The sequence below is a fragment of the Cinclus cinclus genome, chromosome 9, assembly GCF_963662255.1.
Source record: "Cinclus cinclus chromosome 9, bCinCin1.1, whole genome shotgun sequence".
NCBI lineage: Eukaryota > Metazoa > Chordata > Aves > Passeriformes > Cinclidae > Cinclus > Cinclus cinclus.
The window spans coordinates 22,700,245-22,720,495 of record NC_085054.1 but is presented as its reverse complement, the minus strand read 5'-3'; the positions used below and the strand labels follow the sequence as shown (position 1 = coordinate 22,720,495).

General features: G+C 38.5%; 1 protein-coding gene across 1 annotated transcript in view; it reads right to left on the bottom strand.

The window, feature by feature from the left end:
• The window catches only part of MGAT5 (alpha-1,6-mannosylglycoprotein 6-beta-N-acetylglucosaminyltransferase), a 65,135-nt gene extending 52,779 nt beyond the window's left edge, over positions 1–12,356 (bottom strand). The window contains exons 1-2 of the mRNA XM_062498140.1: positions 12,119–12,356; positions 7,994–8,161 (exon numbers count right to left, since the gene is read on the bottom strand). Coding sequence (XP_062354124.1) covers positions 7,994–8,161; positions 12,119–12,356 — 406 coding nt within the window. The remainder of the gene's footprint in view (positions 1–7,993; positions 8,162–12,118) is intronic.
• Positions 12,357–20,251: the final 7,895 nt, after the last annotated feature.

Sequence of the window (20,251 nt, the reverse complement as noted above, 5' to 3'; positions counted from 1 at the left end):
TGTGAGGTCCTGGGATATTTAAAATATAACTAACAAACTCCATCCTCATGTTTAGAAAGGAGCCATATGTTCCCTTCACAAATGATCTACAGCTTTGCATCAGACATCGTTAGAGCACAGCAGGTGAACCTGAACTTGTGAACAATCCTCAGTTGTTTCAGGGCAAAGTCTGGCACGTCAGCATCAACCACGTGGCAGATTTCAGCTAAGCCACCAACCCTGCACTGGAAAAGGAGCTTCTCTCTTGTTGCTTGCTATGAGCAACTGCACCTACTAAAGCCCCAGGCCTTCATCACCTAAATACCAGCTCACAGATGCAGGTCTTCATTGCCTCCTGCATTTCAGCTCCATGTCCACAGGTTTTATTTGCACTACAACACCCACGTTGAGAATGATGCGGCTAAAAGCACAGTCTGTGGTAGGAAATTGATTTTTGTTTGCTTTCAAGTTGATCTTTAATAAAACAGTAAAAATGAGCAATAGTAAGTGCTACATGCATATTTTCTCCCTTTCCTATATTGCACATCTTCCAAATAATATACTTTGTAATAGGCTAAAAAATTCTGCTTACATTTTTCTCCATCAGACAGTTAGGAAGTCTAGAAATATTCTACTAAGACAGTACACTGAATAAAAGTTATAATTAGTCACTCATCAGCGAGTGCTGTTTGATAGGTGCTCTGTTTGTCATAAGAGTTTTCAATATTGGTTAAAGCAAATGAAAAGGCTGCAATACAGCTGAAACTGCAAGCTGACACCAGCAGCCTACCTACTCCGCTAAGGACCAGCTTCGTGTTTTTTCTGAGAATAGAAATGTATTAAGAATTTAACATGACACTAAAAATTATGTACTTTGGAACCTTGAGACTTAAACTCTGATTTTCAGACTAGTGAATATTAAAGTATTTTTTGATGACATACAGCACAAAAAATAGCTCAAGTCAAAAGTGTTCCCATCAGCAGATCTCATAAAATACAGAACCTCTCTAGCATTATAAGGTCAGAGTAATCACATCTGATCAAATCTATTCACCAATTTTCTCTGTTCTCCTTCTGGTTTTGATCACTAAATATAAGTACTATTCTTACTTTAATTCATTAAACTGTTCGTTTGTTTCTATTTCAGTCCTGAAAGCTGGTATCTTGTGGTTAGACACAGACTGTAGTTAAGGCTGGTTTAGTTTGTGTAAGGTCTTCTTTCCCTTTTCCAACTAATTAACACATTCTCAATTCAATTCACATTTTTAATCTCCAGCTGGTAAGATTTCTTTAAAGAGAGAATTTGCAGTGTGAGCTGAAAGCACTAACAACATATTCAATCAAACGAGCTAAAGGTTTTCAAGATTTTAAATGCAGAGCACAAAATGCTTTCTACAAACATTTTAGAAACTTCTGTAGCAAAGTGTTAGTATGAGTTAAAGAAAATTAAGTTTTCTACCTCTAGTCCATCCTCACACAAGCTGTGCTGCTGTGTTCCATTAGCACTACTGAAATCAATGCAGTGTTAGAAGAATTCAAGTAGTAGTCAAGTGGTTAATCAAAATGCAGCCCAGGGGACCACTAAGAGCCCCCTTCAGCCAGCATTATTAACACAGCTTTGCACTGCAGTGGAAAATATTCACCAGTGGTCTTCTGCACACACCACACTGTGCTGTGACAACCAGGTTTGAGGGCACACAAGACTCCCCAGCTCCACAAAGATGGGATGGGGGAAAAATCTTAATAAATACTCATATACAGTGTGGAAAAAGAAGACAACGAATAAGGCACAATAAACATGAGTCAAAGCAAAACATCACCTCGAGGAAGCTGCAATCTTGACTATTAGAGGCAATGTAGTTCCATATCCTCCTACACCTGGTACACACTGGTCCCCTGTGGGGACAGCTGGTTTGGTTTTTGTTTTCTGAGACACAACACCCCATGTTGACCAAAGAAAAGCTGACTCAAAGCCTCTCAAGACAGGAGAGCAGCTTTGGAATTTAAAACAATATGCAGCATCTTAACTTTTTTAATTTCTGCAAGTACAGGACTATGGTCCCATCTATGGTTGCAGACTGCTAAAACTAAAGAGGCTGTGTAACAAAACCACCAGAGAGCCATGGAAACAAATCCACTTATCCTGAGGCCACCTGAGTTCCATCCCCCTCTCCCCCCCCCCCCCCCACCCCAACCCACCTAAAAGGCTTCAGTGTGGCAGTCCCAAGACTTCAGGAATAAAGACATGGAAATACCACAGTAAAGGTCCTTCTCACCATAGTAACATTAAAAAAAAAAACCTTCTTGCAGCATTGCCAAGCTGACTTGTCAGTGTGCCTTGCTGCAGGTTCACGGAGGATGCCAGGTATCTGACAGGCATCCAAGCCATCATGTCTTACATGACAAGTATACACTGAAGTCTGCATCTTAATGAGTGACTTTAAAGATGTTAAAACTAAAGTTGTTAAAAGGGAACTGAACAGCCAACACAGTAGAACAAGTTAATGCACAAGGCAGAAAAAGCTGTGGAAACTTTGAACAGATACTCCAGAAACGTCCTCCCTCACTGTGCAGTGCTACGTGCAGCAACCTGAGCCTGGGCTGGCCTTAGGCTTAGCAAGAATTGTTAATTGTAAGAATTGTACACAAGCACCAGCTGTGTACAAGGGGAAGGCCGATGAGGATTTAACATAAACCCGCACTTGCTCATTTTGGTGGGATCAAAGACACACAATTAAAATCATTCAAAGCAACACTTTACAAGGCAAAAGAACACTTTGTAAACAACGACTCTGGCAGAGTTTTCAGTACAATAATTATATCTGTGGCATTAGATGCACAAGATGATCAAAAATTTAGCTTTTGACTGAAAAAGTACAGAAAGAGTGACGACCAAAAGAAACCCATCCCACAACACAACACACTAACACCACTGCCACTGCTTATCAAAAATATCACATGAAGAAAACAGAGGACTGATTCTCTGATCATGTCTGTGCAAGCAGATTGCCCTATCTGAGGAACAACGATAGTGCAACTGCGTCCCACAAAAATCAAGGATTTCTCTTATTATCTTACAAAAGCACAACTGTTAAAAGCTAAATTGCCTAAACCAAACTGATCCTGTGCCTGTCACATGGAACCAAAGATGCAGCTACAACAGTAGCAGCCCTGTAGACAAGTTCGGCTTGAAAGTGCCATGGTTTTGTATTTCTGTAATTCTGTTTCATCATCTCGACAAGAGCAACTTTAAATTTACTTAGGGTGTCATTTGTGGCAGTGCCTCAAAGCTTCCTGTTCTAAAGGGTGATGAAAACTCTTATCTACTAGAAACCCAAAGTTTAGATTAATACTTTCCTGTGTGTATGGGAAAATATTACTTCCCACAGATGCAAAAAGGATGGCTATCAAATATCTCAGAAGCTTTTCAGATACAACATAGATAAACAACTTAGAGAAAAGAGAGAGAAGACAGCTTCATTGCTTTTGAAATCTATCAGCCAAAGCTTTATAAGCATCTTTATTAACAATTCACTCTTCCATAAATAAAATGGAGGTTCTGAAAAAGCAGTTGAAAATTGTCAGTATCAAAACCACCAGATTGTTTGATGGTTTTGTGGAAGGAAGAAGAAAAAGCAAAATATGCTTACGTCTTTACATACGGATATAAAAAGGGAGGGAGGGAGGGAGGGAAGTAACACTTAAGCTCCCACTCAAGCTCCCCAAGGGTTCACAGCTTTGCTTTTCAACATATTCTATGCAGCCTCATGCTCTAGCACAAGTCCCAACCTCATCTCCTCTAGGATTAAAGACATTTATGCTACTAAGAGTTCATGCTCTATTATCCTTTCATAGATCCAAAAAGAGAAAAAAAAAGCCATTTTGCTCTTGGGCTTCCCTTAATGAAAGATTCCATAAAACTAACTTCAGAGGGAGAACTAGGTGAAGTACCACACTAAACACATTGAAGCTAAACACTGTAACGGTATGAATACACAGTACAGTCTACTTATACATAGCAGTTAGATCGAGAGTCACAAAACCAGAGTGGTTTGGGTTGGAAGGGACCTTAAAGACAATCTTGTTCCAATCCCCTGCCACATGGGCAGGGACACATTCCACTAGACCAGGTTGCTCCAAGCCCCATCCAGCCTGGCCTTGAACACTTCCAGGGATTGGTAGTCCACAGACTCTATGGACAACTTGTGTCAGTGTCTCAACATTCAGAGAATTTCTTCTTAATATCTAATCTAAATCTGCCCTCCTCCAGCTTAAGGCCATTTGCTCTTGTGCTATCTCTCCATGCCCTTGTGAAAAGAGCCCAGCTCTCTTGTAGCCCCCAGAGCCTTCCCTTCTCCAGGCTGAACACAGCCCCAGTCTCTCAGCCTGTCTTTATTAGGAGAGGTGTTTCAGCCCTGTAATCAAAACTCAAGACTGAATCAAAAGAAAGTTTGAGTTCTCCTACTTCAGAGACACTTAAGTTACAATCTTTGCTAAATCCTCCATCATTTCTATTACCATTATCACTTCCTTATCATGAAGGAGTCGAATCCAGATGGATTTTCTTCGGATCCTTTTATCTGCCAAAAACTCCACACCACCACAGAGTGATATTTCCATGGCAGATTTCACCACTGCTCCCTCAGTTTTATACCACACTTGATAATCAGAAGCAGAACAACTTAAAAAAAAATAAATTCATAACTCAAAACAAAGATGGGTATTTTTTCCAAAGTGCTAAACAACTTGATTATTTCCCATGCCAGTGTTTCCTTTTTCTTCTGCTGTCAGACTCCTTCAGAGAAGTTTTTGATCATTCCTTCAGGGAGTACATTACAGTGCATTATAAACTCCAGGTTTCAACATGTCCTGGCCCAACACTGGACTTCCCCAGATTTTGTGGCCCACCTTCCTTTACACAGTCAAGACTATATTTTGTTTTGTTGAACATGGTTTAAAACAAAGAAAAAGAAACTTTTCTATTTATTAACATCTATACTTGCAGAGAGACCTCAGAAGAAGAAATGCTGATTAATCATCATAATCTCTGCTTTTTTCTGGTTTGCAGATGAGGACTAATTCTGTTTTTTCCCTGAAAGCGTTATTAATACTTAAAATAAACAATGAAGAGAAGCTTACAGTATATTCAGATTGACCAGTTTAGCCTGCCATCATAGTCAGTTTTAAAATGTAATAAAAATACTATGTTTTGCTCTTGAATTTGTCATAATCAGCAGTGAGGATAAATACTTACAGCATAACAACCTCCCTGTCATTCTATGGCTTATTTTATCATTTCTATCTACTCCTGTAGTATATAACACAATGAGCTTTACACAAGGTCGGGGGAACAAAATGCTTATCTCAGGATGATTTGTGGCTCCACTGTTTTCTGCCAAGGTATACAGGGTGAAATGAAGCTGCACTTATTTCAGAAAGGCCTTCCATAGGTAAAGGGGCATGGCTGTACAAATTACAGAATCAGAGGTGTCAGTGTACTCTGAAATCTCAATCAAAAAACAATAAAGGCATGATATAGCTCCACTGGAAGCAGGACTCTTGTAGTAAAGTCTGCTAATGACATTGCACTGTTTCACTGACAAATGAGGCTAAAAAACAATTTACCACAGTTTAAGCAGCAACTCTGAGGCAAAAAAAAAAAAAAAAAACAAACTCAAGAGGCCTTTAAAAAAAGATTAACAAAATTATTAAATATTATGTTAATCAGATGCTCCACAAACTTTCTTGTTGTTCAGACAGAAAGACCAGAATCATTAACAATCACTAACATGAATTTGTCTAAAGTCAGCATTAAAATATTACAACTGTTAAAGAGAGGAAGGGTAATCCTAACATGCTTGTTGTGATCACTTCATAGTGTAACAGCTGAATGTTATACAGAAAAGTATCGTCCATACTTGTACACATAACTGTTTCAACTCCAGTAAAATGACAAACTGTTGGGTAGCAAAATGCCTTCACCACAATTTCCACATTACATCAATTGCTCTAATGCAATACAAAAGGGATGTTGTTGAAATATTACAGACAAAACCAACACTGGTATTGTCACCATGTCCTCACCTACCTTATTTTCTGAACAATTCCTTCCTAACAGAGAAGATATTTATACTACAATTATGCTGGCATCATATGGCTTCCAGAGTATGCTGTCAGGAAACTGCCACAAAGGAAGAAGTAGAGACAAGTTTTTCGTTTCCATTTGGCTGTCTCTGATCTGAGTAATTGCCACTGATTACTTCAAATGGATGAAGAGCACTTAACAGTGCTTAGGGATTAGGTTCAAGCTCTACTCTAACCCTATGTAGTATCCAATCCAGAGGTACCTGAGCAGTGATATTACCCAGTCATCATCAAAATACAGTATTCCAACCTAAAGGAACTCTAACCTAAAGGTTTTTCCTGTTGCTGCTGTTTAATGGTTGCTTCAGACATTTTAAACTCAGTGTGCCAAGAGTCAAAGGTAAAAAAGCCTGTGGCTCTAATAAGAGGAATTGTGTTCTTTGCCACAGAACAAGCCTCAGGCAGCACAGAGTAATGAAAACATTGCAAATAGAAAACTCTTACTAGGCTCCTTCAGTGCTGCTCCTGAATACTAAAACTGTGAATCTAGCCCACTCCAAGAATAATAAACAACATTCAAATCACCTTAAGGACTGATGAAAGATGTTTCCTCTTCAGGTAAGAACAATGAACCTTTGCCTATAAATTTTAAAGCAACAACATGAGTATACATGTTCCAATTATCTGCAAATCTAAGGAAATAGCAGCAAGTCTCTTTTGTCCAGCTATGAAAAGAAAACATATAGGAATGGTTTTCATTTTATATATGGCACAGAAACTCCAACAGTGCTGTACTCGTTCACTTTCCATCTCAGTGTAAGTTTTTCCAACCAAGATCTTGTGGTGGATGCCTTGTGGCAGGAAGGTGGCACAGCCTGTCAGCACCCTGCAGGTGCTGCACCTCTTCAGGTATTTGTTCCTGATCTGCTTTTAGTTCTACCAAGGCAAGGCAGATGGGGGAGGGTAAGGTTTGTCTGAGCAAGAGATAACATGGCTTTAGCAACCTGGTACAGATAAATACAGTTAGGACTGAGCAGCTGAGAGCAACTCTGCTGCCACATTGTCATCAGGCAATCACTTGCAAATCTGCTTTTCTAGACTTGTTCCAGCTGCATTTCCCTACCAAAGACAGCATTTGCTTCACCATTTTCAGAATTTCAGCAAGTAACACCTTCTCAACAGAAATATTTATTTTTGCACGAAACCCAAGGACAGACAAGTTGATAACTGTGCTCCTGTGTCTTATTTACCAAGTTGCCTTAACTCTTCTGCTCTGTTCTCTCTTTGGGACTGCAAAGATCACTGGACTTAGACTCAAACTTTCCTATGAGTCAGGACAGCCACTATCTGTTTCAACTTGACGGCAGAACAAAACAGTCCATTCACTGAAGACAAAATGAATGACTTCAAATGTCATCTCAAAACATGTTTTGATTTTAACTGAATGTACCAGGTAGGTGATCTCTCTGTGTCAAATCCTAAGAGCTATTAAGCACTGTAGGGAAAGACATTTTAAAACCATGACCAACAAATATGATAAATGTTTTCTTTCAGTTAATAACCAATAAAGTGCATATGGTAGAATGGCAGAGCAGATTGATACCAACCTAAATAGTTAGGCTTTGAGAGAAAAGATCTCCCCAGTTTCATCATTCTAAAGTGCAACCATTTAAAGCATGAGACATCTACTATAAATGGGTGAACTATTCCCTTTAGCAGAGATTTTTATTTTCTAATGTGTTCAAGTTACCACAGTAACCTCCGTTACCACTGAGCTTGGACTTCAGTTTGTCACTGATAAAGGCCTGACTTTGAATTTTGTTTTCTACGACATTCCAAATATCTAACACTGAAAAATCATGCTGGGCTCAAGAGAGAAAAGGTTCAGATTAAACGGCCCATAAATAATTTTAGCAATTGCCATACACACCTGCTACATTAAGCTTTTCAGCTGCTCCTAAGCTGGGAGCAGAAGTGGTAGTATTGTTGGTCGAGTTTGCTCCTGTTCCATTAAGTACAAGATTTTCCACCTTGGACTCCAACTTCCCGATGCGCTGCAAGATATTATCCAACAGGACAGCAAGTGTCTTCTTCAAATCTGCAAATGAACATGAGAAGTTAAACTGTTTAATAATGCAGTGCACACTTGTCAGACAGAATCAAAGAATAGATAGGAGAATGAGACAGGATATAAATATATACATACATACACATACACACACTTTCCCAGTGCATATCTTTGCTCTTACCAGCTCTATGCACTCATGCTCCTTACTTTGTTCAGCCTCAGATTCAAGTTTCCCTGGCCATGGAACTTGTCAGCCTATCTATTTCATGAAGCACACTGCAACTCATATAGATATCCACATTCGAGGTGAAATGTGAGCCTTTATGGGAACAGAAACATGCTTGCTTTCCAATGGCTCAAGTAGTAAGAAGCTGCTTAAATAATAGTAAGTCTAAACCTTAATCCATTTTCAAGCACTATCAGAGGACAGTCTGTTGATACTCAGTCACCTGGGAACAAAAATCCCCTTCCCAAAAAGGACAGCTTTGAGCCAGTACAAAAATCTCCTCCTGCATCTCCACACAACCAGCTTCTGCACTGGCAGATTAAAAATAGATAATAATTTCTAAAAAAAAAAAAGTTACGTTCAACCTTTCTGCTGTATTTGCAAAACACCAAAAATCATGTTTCCTTTCTTCAGTCTGTTGGTGATTGTCTCTGTTTGGTCTGACACAGCACTTCCTTGGCATGGAAGGCAATGAACAATAACAGGAATTTGCACATCAAATGAAAACATGGGAAGAGTTCTCTGATATTTTTTTTGTTCAGATTCCTTGAAGGAACACAGGGCACTTTGGCAAGCTAAAAACTGAGAGCAAGAGGAGAAAACTAGACCACTATCAGACTAAACTATATAATTATAATGGCAACAAGCCAAAGAAGATGAAACTATTGTCCTTTGCTTATTTACCTCTGTAAAGATTAAAGAATTTGGTACGAGGAATTTATGTTATGTTTCCATTTAATTATATAAAATAATTGCATGTGTTTTGGTATAATGCATTTTCTGTTTTACACAACTTTAACATTTAACATTAACAACACAAGTAACATTCATTTCATTTCTGTTCTATAATAGAAAACTTTTCCATACATCCAAACAGATTCCACTGTCTCTGCATCAGCTGTACTTTTGCCACATCCATTCTGTGCTTTTGTTTTTAGTTTTCCCATTACTATCTCAATTCTTGTACAAATGAGAGACTAAATAAGAAAATGCTATTACTTCAGAAAGCTTATAGCTGTTTTCTCCAAACAAAAGGAGAATCCTATTTATTCCATAAATAAATACCATAAAGAAAGCTCTCATTATAAATGTGTTTTCCTTTGTACTGTAAAGATCAGAAGGTGGAAGCTGAAGCACTAGTCCACACATTTGGACTATTTTAAAAGGGGTCCAGAAGTTATTTAATGGCACAGGGTGCAGAAGAAAACAAAACTCTGGATTAACTTGAACAAAACCATGGTACAGAAGGAAGAAAAAAATCTAGGAAAAAAAGTAGGAAAAATAATTCAGAAAACAGTGAAGAAGAAATGTGGCCTTACATAAGAGCATACAGAGATCATACAGACAAAAGAGGTTCAAATTTATTATTTTTAAATTCTGATACCAAAACACTGATATGAGAGACGTCTTGTCAGAACAAAAAGGTAAGTGGGGGCTAGTTTGAGAAAGGGAGGGTAGAAGCAGAGATTTATACAATTTTTGTAAAAGAACTGTTTACTGCTATACAGAAAAATCTAATATTCACTATTTATATCTGAACTATAACTTTTAAAAGGAAAATGTATGAGCCACCTACGTGACAGGCAAATACATGGTAGAAAGAAAATGTGAGAAAGTAAACAAGCTGTGCAACCACAATTAAGGAATGACTGAAAACCTTTCAGGTGGATAAAAGCAGCCAAACCCAGCAAATATTAAATTTATTCTTGAACGTGGAAATCACGACTGTGCTCACTTAAAGCAATCAGAGGATAACATTAATAAAAATAAAAAGGCTAAAAAAGCAAGAGCATTAATTTTCACAGATTATTAAAGAATCCTCTACCAATTATTATTAACATCACTCATTAATGTGTTTATTTCTGAAGAGCTAACCTGATTATTTGCCAGCAACAAGTCATTTAGCATGCCAAATTGGAAAAATTAACTTATTAAGTAATTACCCAGTTTCATAAACTATTATTTAATATGGTGTTATTCATTCACCATATTGCTTTTCCCTGAAATATTTTAAATAACTGCACTACCATTATTTTCCATCTTTCCAAGCTACTTTGTTGAAAACACCTGTCCAAACTTCAAATTTAAGCCTTTAATCTTAAAACTCTTCTCAGCCACAGACTTGAAATTGCTACACAAACCTTGACCTTCCCTTCACGGAAGTGTCACAAAGTTATTTCACCCATTCCCAAATGCAGTTTAACTTCTCCTTGGGAACTTGTCCAGTGTTTGGAGGCAAGTCAACTTATTGCCCAGCAGGATTTGGAACAGGAAATTAATGCCACAGGCAACAAGCTGCAGGGGAACTTCACTTATGGATATCCTGTACCCATATTAATGCAGTTACCTCCAATATCTGGAGCTAGATTGTCTAGGGCTTGTTGTCTATTTTCTTTCTCAATTCATCCACCATCAACAGTAACAGGACGCTGGTAATGGCTATACAGCAGATGAAGTTTTGTTTTGAACCTGATCACACAATCCTCTAAGGATCCCTACTTGCTTGGAGATCCTCAAACCAAATATTGATCTGGTACTACTCTGTTTTGCTTGTGCTGCTTTGTAAGGCTCCAATTCCAGTATAGGTCAACATGCAGCCACAAATCTGGAGTTACAGAATAAGGGCAGATTGTTATTTAAGCAATGAAGCAATTTAATTGTGAGCTATGTTGAGGATTATAATCTCAGACTTACAGGCAAGCAAATGCACACCAATTCAAAAATTTTCTTTCTAGAGGAAAAAAGATTGCTTACAGAAAAAAGACAGAGAAGACCTTCCAGCAGAGTATTTTCACTGCATGCATCAAAAAGTATAGAGTATAAAGAACAAACTAGAGAAAAAAGTTCAGCTATTCTATCTGTTGCATCCCAGCCTACATTCTTTGTCTAAATATACAAAAACTATCAACTCAATTTCTTCAGAGCTGAATATTAAGACAACTATAAAATAAAACAAATCTAAATGACTAATCAGTTTTCCAGACAGTCTGAAAGTGCATAGTTAAGTAGGAAAGAGAGTGAGTCCAAAAACTGCTAAACAGGCATGGTGTATTATGTGGTCTTAGCAGACTGAAAAGGAACCACACCTAACCTGAAATTTGATTATGTTTTTATTTAGTATTATTTTCAGGTAATATGCTTCATTCTCTTCTGCTTGCTTTGTCAGACACATGCACAAAAACTTAACTCTCATGTACAAACTGGAAGAGAGTAAGCATTAAAACCTGCTGCCAAATAAAGCACTAAAACTCATGGAGTTTTCTGCCTTGAGGCTAATAGGATATACTTAAGTTTAATTTAAGATTATGTCAGATAAGAAAACTTAAACATTAAGTAAATTGACCGAACAAAGAAGTGAAATGAGAAAGAAGAAGAAATAAGTGTAACAGGTCTCCATCTTACAACTAAGGCAAGTTTTTCCACAGGGAATTTCTTAGATCACAGAAATGAAAACTGAAAAGTCTCCCAACTTTCTTAAAAACACCAAAAAGATTTTTAAAACTGAGTTCTAACAAATAACCTAAGGCATACTAGATACAGCAAATAGATAGACATAATAAAAATTAGCAGACAGCTTTATTTCCAAGCAATTGGAAATGTGAAGTTTGTCCCACCTAAAAGGCAAAGCCATTTTCTCCAATTGCACAGAAAATGCACAGGGTAAAGTACTGCTAATTGAGCAGCATTATGAAGCAAAATGTTAGGATAATTGAGGAAAAAGCTTTAGTCAGATGATCAAATAATCCAGAGAACACACTTACCGTATGCTGTCACTGTCCCAACATAAGGCCCATCAACTACATTTTTATTTTCTTCAGCTAATGCTTTGATGTATCTTTTGCTAAGGTCCAAAATTTGCTCACGCAGGACTGAACTGCTTTCGTGTTGTGTTTGTTGCTGAATAGTAAAATGCAGAAGCATCATTCCCCAAATAAAACCAAAAGTCACCAGAAAAAAGCCAAGTTTCTGGGAGGACAGCTTCCATGGAGAGAATGCCATGATTCCCAACAGCTTCACACTGTTACTACAAAGGTTCCTAAAGCATAAAGCCAAAAAGCAAGCTCATGGTCCAGGTAAATATATAAATATCACAGAGCAGGACTCAGTCTTACTCCAACTCCTTTGTCAACACATATCCGTATTTCAGTTCCATCCTGTTGAAAGAGGAGAGAAAGGAGCATAGTTAGCACAGCTGAAGTTTTTACTAGCCACACTAGGTCTTCCCTCTAACTAGAGAGAAGACAAACCAGGAGGAGACAATACCGTGCTCTGTAAATGTTTAATTTGCATGTCTCATCATTGTTCTGTAGCAGACAGAGTAAAAAGAGGGTGAGAGAAGCACTGGAAAGACAACAAAGCAGGAGTGATGTGCCTGAGCAGGTGGAGAACACCTCACAGGATCTGGATCAAATTCCCTGCCTGAAGTGGTTTCTAAGCTGCATTTCAAGGTAAGGCTGCTGTTACATATTTATTTGTCTGTGTGTATGCAAAGCTTTGCAATGTTGCCAGCACAGCAATTTAAGACAATTCTCAGTGTAATTCAGTTCTCAGAAAACAAGTAATTTTAGCTGGCAGTGACACTGCTCGGAGTTCCTGGCAAGAGCTACAGCATATGGCTAGATAGGTGATCAGGAAATCAGACTCCCTCGGGGGTAAAGAGGAAAAAAGAAATCTACATTATTTAAGCCAATACACTCTCCTGGCTTCCACTGCAAGCAGCTGGGAGGCTGGAATAATGTCCTGCTCCTGTGTGGCCTCTGCTGAGCATAGTTACTCCTTATCCATAAAACATACTCCAACAAGGTTGCTCTTTGCAACTAAATCAAAACCACAAACTTCTGAATGCTGCAACATGTTTTTTATACATAAACAAATATTCTCAGAGCTTTTTACACACAAGGGAAAAAGAATTGTAATACAGCCCTTCAAGGTACAGTAGAACCGACTTTTTAAGGTAAACTCAATTATAAAACCTGGCATGAAGAATCCAAAGGCATGAAATGGTCTGTGATGAGAGTCAGAGGCAGGGTCCTTAGCTTAAAGTCCAACTACAAGGAGGGTAATTAAAAGATAATTAAGTGTAACCTATCATGTTAGAACACAGATTTGGTAAAATGTTATCCTTTTAACTTCATAATGCTCCCAGACAGGATTAGAGAACATAATGTTCCCTTCCATTCAGTGCTTGCACAGATAATGCAGATGTTGCTCTCTTTTAATAGGATAATTACTCAGATCCCTGCTAGCAGTGCTCCCTGCTTGTTAAAATTCCCTATAGATTTTCTGCTTCCAGTCGAACCAGGAGTTCAGCAGTGGGACAGAAATACCTTTGGAGCATTCATCTTCCATAAGAACAGCAGTGAATACAGACAAGCACAACACTTCAAAGCTTCAGTGGCAAAAGCCCCACTTTAATGTTACAACCCATCTGTATCCAAGTTTCAAAGTCCTGGTGGTTAACTCCAGTTGGTTAGTGACTTTCCTGCCACTCAACTCGTTGGTTAGAAGGTGCTTGTGTGTATACCCAAGCCTCTCTCTTCACACAGGTGTTTAGATTTTTCCTTTGTGGATTCTCATGGAATAGAACCCTTGTTTTTGCAGGTGCAACCCGTTTTTCTCACAAGAACGTATTGTTATGCAAATCGATTTTCCTTAGAATTCATTTCTCATGGGAACTCGACAGGCCAGCTGTTATTTCAGCTGAGCAAGGCCTGATTCTAAAAAGCCTTTATTTTATAAGGTTTTAGCTATACACAACAATCTTCAGCATGTCCTGGGTGTGCGCATTTCACGTCACTGATTAAAAATGATTGTAGAAGGCAAGGCACATTACTTGAACTAAAAGCAGGCAAGGCAGGCACTGTCCCATGCACTCATGCTGCTAACTCAACAATCTGCATCTTTTGCTTAAACACTGAAAATATCTCAGTAAAGAAAATGAACAGTCTCAATAGAGAAAATGAAGAACTCTGTTTAATGCTGCTCTACATAAATGTCAGTTAATTTTCCAAGAAATGGCAGGGAGAAATTTTACTTCTTACTGTTTAACCATAGTCTTGAGATATTTTTTGGTCTGACTGAATAGAACATTGTTACTTCATTAAAGCTAAAAGTCTCACTATTATTTTGCAATATTGGGTGTAATAAAATACAGAAAATTCCACAGTCTAAAACAACATCACAAATTTAAAAAGAAATCCAAAATATTCAAGAAAAATTCCCTCAGTGACTTAATCTCAAGTAAGCACTGACAGCATCCTCTACAGCAATAAGATCTGTGGTCAAACAGTCAATATTTCTTCCTCAATTATCACTTGTTTGTGAAGCAGAAAACACTGAATAAGAAAGTAAACCTATCACCACCATATTTTAACATACAAGTGCTAATGATTGTTTATGAGTACTTGTTAAGGGGAAAAAACCTCTGATCATAATTGACATTAAAACAGCAATTAAAAATGCAAGTATTTAATGGTATTATTTTCAAAGTTGTAGAACAGAAAGAAAGATAGTATAAGAAACAGTGTAATGACACTGAACTATCAAAATGATCTGCTTAGAGGTGTTCACTTTTCTGTTCTTTCAACAGAAAAATAAACCTTAAATCACCTAAAAACTGTAAGAAGGTAGACAGCAAATATTAAAATTTTGCTGTAAGAAAGGACTAAAATTCATTGACAGACAGAAGAATTGCCCTCACTATTTCAACAAACAGAAACCCCAAACCCAAATATTACCAACAAGCCCTGTTTTTCCTCAAGCAATTCCAGTGGCCAGCAACTTGATGAGTGCCCAGCAACATGTACTTTACTAATTAACTTTACAGCCCTGCTGGTGGCCATAGAGGTTTATAAAGAGCACAGAAGAATCCCTGTACTTCCACGGGCAGCTGCACTGACTTTGATTTATATTTAATCCCAGATTTGACAGCTGTCAAGGACTGCAACACAATTATTCCTCAGTTAATGGTTACCACATACCTATAATGAGTCATTATTTGGTACCTAAGTGGGCAACGGACAGAAGAAATCCAGGGGTGATGTGGAATGCATGCAGACAGCAGCACAGAAATGTCTCTGTGCATTTCTGTTTTGACAGGAAATTAATAACTGAACTGAGCAAGAGCTGAAGCAATAAACACACATTTGTCTGCTGTAATCACTGATGGATTTTGACTGATAAGTTATCTCTCTGCCCATACCAAGTAAGACATCCCAAAACTTCAGGTGGCAGTATATTTCCCTTATTCTCCTTCACATCTTATAAATGTTCCAAAGGAGGTAATCCTGTTAATTGCTAATGCTTTTTCCTAGTCTAGTCTCCAAATGCACATATCTAAAGAGGATCTAGACACCCACATTTGTTTGTGCCTCTAAGTATGGCAGGTGCTGTTTTTGTACCCAATCCCCATCCTTTTTTTAAGCTTTGGAAAGATGTGGTCCTGCTCGAAGACATCTCTTGAAATAATTCCATGCCCCTCTGGAAACTGGATGTTATAGTTGCGAGTTTGTTTGTGAAGCTGTTAGGAAGATGTCCTCCTGACTTAACTCAGAGCAGTTAATGTGTAAAAACTAGACACCAAGTGTGAAAAACAGCAGAAAAGTGAAAGGATACATGAGGCAAGAACGCCTCTAATAAACTGCATCTTTGTTATGTTCTAAAATTCAACTCTAAGCTGCCAAAATCCCACCACAACTGAAACAACATTCTGCAGGGTGGTAGGCAGGTGTTTGGGTTTTTGGGGTTGTTTTTAAACAGACTAGTTACGGCTTCTGTGCAAAACATACCACAACTGCCCCTACCCTGAACAAAAATGATTCACATTTTTCTTTGAAAAAGGGCTAACCTTACACCCATTTACACAGGCATCAGAATTTTAAAATTCTAAAAGCACTATTATGCAGCTTCATTAGAAACATATTTCTTCTGTTCTGTATTTAATAAACTCCTGTTCAGCAGCTGGTCAATTCACTAGATAAAGAGGATAGCATTACCATGCTGATGTCATTGCTACAAAAGAAACCTCACACTATCAAGAACATCTCAGATAAGCACTCTAATTAAAGTGATCTGTACATCAGGGGTGCAAACCACACATTTTTCAGCATTTTAAGATTTTACTCTTTTTTTTTTTAATGCTTAAAATAGAGTTTCATCTTCATGTGAACAGATTTTGGCGACACATATCCACATATTCCTCTTCACTACTTAAGAAGGAGAATTAATCATCTACAAGGGATTAAGCAAAGTCTCTTTATAAGTATGTACATATACACAGCTTGACATTCTCTGTCCAATCTGTACCTATATTAGAAATGGTACTTAGGGTAAGCTTGGAACACCACTATCCTCAGGATATTCAGAACTAAATCAGAATACTCAGTATTAAACTCTTCATCAGCTGAATGCACCATTCATCAGTAGCTACATAGTTCTAAAACCTTAATTGTCTATAGCCAAAGCAGAAGTTTTAGCATCCATAAAAACAGCAGCTTGAGTGGTATTTAATTATTAGTTTGTTATGAACTCAAGCATAAGCAATCTTACACATCATGACTAGTAAACAGCGTATATGCATTTTTGTACCGTGTGGCTCAGTAAAAAATATTGCCACTGCTAGGAAAAGTTCTGTATTCCAATACTAAACACACAACTCCCAAATTCTGGTCTCTTATGCTTAAGAAATTATTCTAGGAAAAATTATATGAGCTACAGCTGGGTACCAGGTACCTCTTGTTACAGCAAACATCTTAGAAGAACCAAGGGCTGGAAAATACAGGCACAGGTTGAAAGGACAGGCCCCAAAATTGTGAGTTACTCAGTGATGGTCAGTTACTAATCAATGATGAGATGCAACCTTGACTTCTGGGAAAAACCCTGCTTTTCTTTTAGCAGCAGCAAAAGCTGAAAAGGAGGCATAGTACTGTTTAGCAACAAGAAAAGGCACCTGTGACAGGTCCATCAGTGCTAAATCCACAGCACCAGCTCTGTGGTACCCTCTGCTCATGATTTATAATGAAACTTTTACAGACTAGTTGCTTTAACTATGCAGCGGTATTGACCAGGAATGAGTAAAACCCAGCCTTTAGTAACATGTATTGTCAATGAATGTCAAGCTACTCAAACTCTGTTATGAAGTTTAAAGCTGGTTTTAAATTGCTTTGTTTCATCAGCCTTCTAAACCTTCAGTCACAGCACTCTCATTCTCCTCTTACATCTATCCATACAGAGACTAACAATGCGTATTCAGATGCAGCCTCAGGCCACCCTGCCTGACTCTGCAGTTACTGCATCACAACCAGCTCCAAGAGATGCTCTTCAACCCCTCATATCAGGATCCTAATGAAAATACTGACCTATTTTCCTGATTGTTCCCCGAGGAGTGCAAGCTGCTCTTCTGTTTGCAGCTGTTTGATTCTGTAGAACAAGTTGTTACAGACCAGCCAAGGACAAACACCAAGAACCTCCTCTATTCTTATCAAGGGCGTGCTAACCTAAAAGCTGTGATAATTCAAGTGTGAAGCCAATGGGCTGCCAGCACACCAGAGCTACAGCCAGCAAACACAGGGTGAGTGAAAACACCTTGCCCTATCCCAGACTTCCTCTGATAAGGGATGCCAGGAGTCAGGCTTCATGCAGAAACTGATGCAATACCTCCTAAAAGGGATAGGCAATCCTCTAAAACCTCTTTTCTAGGAGTTATGCGTCCAAACTGGGAATGCTACATTTTAAGAGTTTAAGCCAGACAAACCTCCAGTATACATAAACTAGAATTCCAGGCTGATGTTAACCACAGTCTCCCTACTGCAGCTGTATTGCCTAAACAGATGTGTACTATATGCCAACCAAATGAAAATTAATGGATTTCCTGGTATTGCAGTTGTTTATTCTTGTGGGAATTTCCAGCAGATGTCCCACCCCAGCTGGCCAATCTGTGTTCTGAAACAGTGCAATCCGTGCTGTGACTGAGATGTTGGCTTCCCTCAGTGCTTTTGGAGGCTCAATCTACCTTTCCTTCTTTCAAACCACAGCATTAACAAAGATAAATTACAGCCTCCTACTTAATGCAGGCAAGTGAAATCAAAGAACAGTCAATGCTCTGTTGGTAGCAGATAAGAAAGGATCAGAGAAGAGAAGAGAAAAAGAAGCCTGATTTCTGATAAGATTACTTGCATTTAGACACAATGTGTGCTCATACCATTGTCAAGTGTCTTTGTACCACACACATTTTGACTCCAGTACTAACACAGCCATTAATTAACCAGTACACTTCGGAAATATACCCCATTAACATTAAACCATCCACACATCTAAACAAGACTTAGGGGCCTCAGTTACACTGAGTGTTCAGAAGCAGTTTAGCTGCTGTTCAGCCACTGACCGTGTCAAATGCATAAAGCAGAGGTCAGGCAGCAGGACAACCAAAGGCTGAATCCACACCTGCTTAGGGTGCCAAGGGCTGTATCCTGCCTGAGTGGGTCACAGAAACAAAAGAACATTCATTTCACTAGCTCAAGTCATAAATTTAAAGCCACCTCAAAACATTTTTGTTAATATTAAAATAAACTTTCTTAATTTGGTTGTGATGAGTCCAATAAAAGGCAGAAGTCTGATAGAAAAGCTGATAGAATGTCCTGCAAGAAGTAGAAGCATGCCAGCAAAGGTGGTAATAAATACTAGCTCAGATCTGCAAGTCCTAGGTCTAGGTGAGGGTTTCTATCTAACTGGTTGAAGCTCTACATATTCCCTACATACCTCACAGGCTCTTCAGGAAGAAGAGGTAGCTGAAAAAATCAGGCAACTATACCAGATTTATGCACACTTTTGCTAACTACACATTTTATAATTTACGTTCCTTAATATAGGAAATAAATGCATGAAAGCATTTCCCTTAATTGTATTATGGAGTCTTAGTTTTGCTGTTCCTTCTGCTGCTCAATTTTATTTTCAGCAATGTTTCTGCCAACCCATTCTCTTCTTCTAGCTGACAGATGTCACTGTGTCTTCTCGCTCACCACCCCTCTACAGCTGATATGGCACCACGTTCTGTGCCTGAAGTGGCAATTTGGGATGTAATCCTATGAAGTGAGAAAAGCTAAACAACACCGGGTCACAACAGAAGCAGCAGGACAGATGGACTGAGGGAGAGTAAGAGTATAAATACTCCAGGTTTGGGGTTTTTTTTTAGGTTGGGGAGGCATGTTTGCTTTTGTGCATGTGCATGTAGTACAAATTGGCAGGAGGAGGTGGGATGAAAGTTGAAGGAAGGGAAAGCAGTCTCTGATAAGGAGCCATAAAAACAAGTAAATTTTCATCTTGAGGAAGCAGCTTGCTTTCACTTCCCAAAATAAATTCCCCCTCTCTGAAACAATTTGGGGGGCATACCACCTTAATTCCCCCATGTGGGTCTGTGCTTCCACAGAGCACTCTGAAGTGTTTCAGATTTTCTACCAAGCACACCACTTGCTGTAGCTCAGTCCTACAAAAATGAAACCATCTGATGTTCTTCCTTTCACGCTGTTTGCTTACTGTTATATTTTAGGGAGGAAAAAGTAGAAAAGGAGAGAACACAACAGATAAGGCAAAACGCATTAGAGGAAAATCCATAAGGAAAAATCCTTATGTATCGAAATCCTTATGGTACACACACTGTTTACTGATTAAAAATGCTCCAGGCAATGCAATTAGGAACATAATCACAAACCAACCTGATCTTTTTTCAATAAACTGAATGGATGTTAGCACTAGGAATAGGACTTCAATGAACTTCAGAAAACCAGAAATGCTCCTGACCTTGAACAGGAAAAAGAAGTGTACATTTTTATAGCCACTTACAGTCAAAGAACGGGGAATATTAATAACCTTTGTCTTGCTGCTGCATTAAAACCACATGC